We start from the raw sequence: 3,109 nt of genomic DNA, 5'->3' as shown, positions 1-3,109 counted from the left end.
ATAGCTAACATTTGTGGATTTATAATAATGATTAAAACTAAAATGTAACATTTACATTCTACGAAAGTTTATTAACATACTTTTTGTACACAATTTTTAAACGAAATTGCTTGAATTGTAGAATATTTATTTTATCTGACTAATTGCTTGACTTTCATGCATTAAAAATAAGCAGACATTGTATACACAAATATATTAACAAAAATATGAAATAAAAATCACAGCTTTACATTTAAACTACATACATATTTATACAGGACATATGGCGTCTGACCAATTGTAGTATTATTGTAGACGTTTAAAATATATTTCTTAATTTTCCAAAAAATTAATTTAGGCCATTAAGTTCAAATAATGATAATATGTGCAACCTTCGTATTTTGTTTTCGTTGTTTATAAGATCGTTATATGTTGGTTAATGCAATTCATTATATTTTCATTTTATGTTATTTAGTACAATATCAACGGCACTGATTGATAATATTATATTTCAAGCTTTGTTACGTATTTAATATCTTATTTTAAGATGAAAGAATGTTCTAGAAATGCAGAAAATATACCGTTGAATATAATTAATGAAAATAAAAATTGTTATGACAAGAAATTCGTAAGATTACGTATATTAACAAATTATTACTATTTTTTCAATAAATACATTACTACTTAAATATGGATATAACAATTGTTCACTAAAATCAATAGAAAATACAACTGAATTTTGAAAAGAATGTTCAATAATAATATAATTATTTTTTATGTATTCAAAATAATGACAGATGCATAAATATTTACTTTTAATAGCATTATGACTTATTGTTTATAGAAAAATTATAAATCCCCAACATCCAGTATTAAGGAATGTTTTACAGAATATTCTTTAGAAGACAAAGTTGAAGCTTTGAAAAATGTACTTATTCATAATGGAAAGCATTCACAAGAGTTACAGCACATAAATAATATATGTAATATAAAACAAACAATTGGTGTAAGATTCAAGTACATTATAATACACTTTTTCAACAATTAATACTTTCAGAACTACATTTACATTTATTTTTTTCATATTTTATGATCCTTTATTAATAAAATTTGTGTAATCAACAACAGTGGTAATGTAAATATTATTATATCATACTTATGAACGTAATACTGAAATATGATTTATACATTTTATTAATTATTTAAGGTGAAAGAATGTTTACAACCAAATGAAGAGACACCATTTCAAACAATTATCTCTGAATTAAAAAATACTGTGATAAATAGTTATTGGAACAATGAAGTAGGTAAAACACATTATCAAATTCCAAATCTTCCAATAGGTATGAATCCATTAGACGTGACTTTTGGAAAAAAAATTTCATCTGGTATGAACTACCAATTATTATATCTGTTATTATGTATACTTTCAATTTCTTACTAAATTTTTCAATTAAGTATAGTTCATAAAATACATTCATAAAATATTTTTTACTAATTAGGAGAAACTATGGCTACACTTCTCAAAGGAGAAGCAATAAAAACTAATATTTCAGAGCTGAATGTTTTTGAGTTGTATAAAAAGAGTCATAATAGTTATTTACCTGCAGAACAAATGAAAAGACAGTATGAAATAATAAGATAATCAATTGGTGATTAATAATTTATGTAATAAAAAACTTAAAATTATATTTCCAGTTATCACAAACCATTTGATCAAAATTTATGCTTTGGGAAATCAAGCAATACTAATATTGAAGGTGTACGAGTAAAAAATCTTTTAAGATGGTTTAATGCTGACTCCAATACAATAGTAAACATTAACTTAGCAGATTTCATGGAACGTTCACATTTCCATATTGGAAAAGCAAAGTAACAAATACAATTTTTAAACTAATTATGTAAAGTTACTTAATTATATTATTAACAAAAAATCATTTAATTAATAAAAGAAAGTATATGGTTAAGTTATTGTAGAAACTTTTATGTTAAATGGAAAAATAAAATTTTATTTATTGACTCATATACAGGGTGTCTAGTAACTAGGCCAGACTACAATTCTGTACCTTTCTGTAAAAAAAATCATAGGGTTGCATTTAAAAAACAAATGCAACTGCACAGGTGCATTTCTGTAAAAAATCACACTACACGATAATAGAGCTTGTTAAATAATGCAAAATTTTCCTCTACAATTTTTTTTTGTCTTCAGTAGGAAGAGTTATAGTCTGGTCCAGTTACTAGACTCATCTAAAAATATTGTGAAAATACAAAAATTAATTTTACATATAGTATGTTATTTTGCATTCTATTGTAATTATTGCAAATACTTACTTTAAGGAAAATTGTATGATATTTTTGTTTTTGAATTTTCAAGTTATTTAAATTTTTTCAGAAATTTAAAGAATGCATATTTATATATGAATATGATACATGGTAAAACAGATGAAAAAAAAGAAATATCTGAAAAATTAGACATTTTAAATAATTACTCTGTAAATAACGAAATGATAGTGCAGCAAAAATACTTGCAATATATAAATTCTTTACGTCAGAGATTGAAACAGTGTGTTCCAGAAATTTCATTTTCAGATATCTATGAAGATTTATTATGTTTTGATAAAGTATCATACAAAATATTTTAAACTATTGTTAGAGACTATTCAACATTTATTAACATTTTATAAAAAAGTTTATGTATTTATAGGATTATACAAGCACATTACCAAAAGACAAAGTTTTTTCTATTTTAACTAAACATAAAATACATATAAATGAAACATTTTTGACACCTCTATTGAATCTTCTTCAAATACACAAGGATAAAAATGTGAAATACAAAGAGTTACTAAACCTTTTGAACTGGAAATATGACTTTCCTACACTACCAAAAATAGAAAGTACTGTACTTTTAGCTTAATTTTTTGTGTCACAATATTAAATTTTTATTTTATGCATTTTTGATAAACACACTAAAATGATTTCATTAAATATTATTTTTCCCCAGAAATACCTTTGGAATGCCAATATTATACTACTACATATAATACAACAATAGGAAATACAGACAAAATAGATATTGCATGTTAGTATATATATATATATAAAACACACATTTCATTTTATTACTAAA

The 3,109-nt window shown here is 23.2% G+C and overlaps 1 protein-coding gene across 1 annotated transcript; it reads left to right on the top strand.

The window, feature by feature from the left end:
* The first annotated feature begins 526 nt into the window (after positions 1-526).
* On the top strand, positions 527-3,066 carry LOC108573254 (EF-hand domain-containing family member B-like). The gene is made up of 8 exons (XM_017935651.1): positions 527-607; positions 824-985; positions 1,187-1,367; positions 1,482-1,605; positions 1,678-1,851; positions 2,372-2,600; positions 2,684-2,876; positions 2,984-3,066. Exons 1-8 carry the CDS (start codon positions 527-529, stop codon positions 3,064-3,066), a joined length of 1,227 nt encoding a protein of 408 aa, XP_017791140.1.
* Positions 3,067-3,109: the final 43 nt, after the last annotated feature.

Source organism: Habropoda laboriosa, unplaced genomic scaffold (genome assembly GCF_001263275.1).
Source record: "Habropoda laboriosa isolate 0110345459 unplaced genomic scaffold, ASM126327v1 scaffold20, whole genome shotgun sequence".
Classification (NCBI taxonomy): domain Eukaryota; kingdom Metazoa; phylum Arthropoda; class Insecta; order Hymenoptera; family Apidae; genus Habropoda; species Habropoda laboriosa.
This window is presented reverse-complemented; position numbering and strand designations above follow the sequence as displayed.

Excerpts from the sequence above, each read along its gene's own strand:
- LOC108573254 (XM_017935651.1), top strand. The coding sequence starts at position 527 with ATGAAAGAATGTTCTAGAAATGCAGAAAATATACCGTTGAATATAATT. Across the intron at positions 1,852-2,371 it reads TTCCATATTGGAAAAGCAAA|AAATTTAAAGAATGCATATT; the intron begins GTAACAAATACA and ends AAATTTTTTCAG. Across the intron at positions 2,601-2,683 it reads ATTTATTATGTTTTGATAAA|GATTATACAAGCACATTACC; the intron begins GTATCATACAAA and ends ATGTATTTATAG.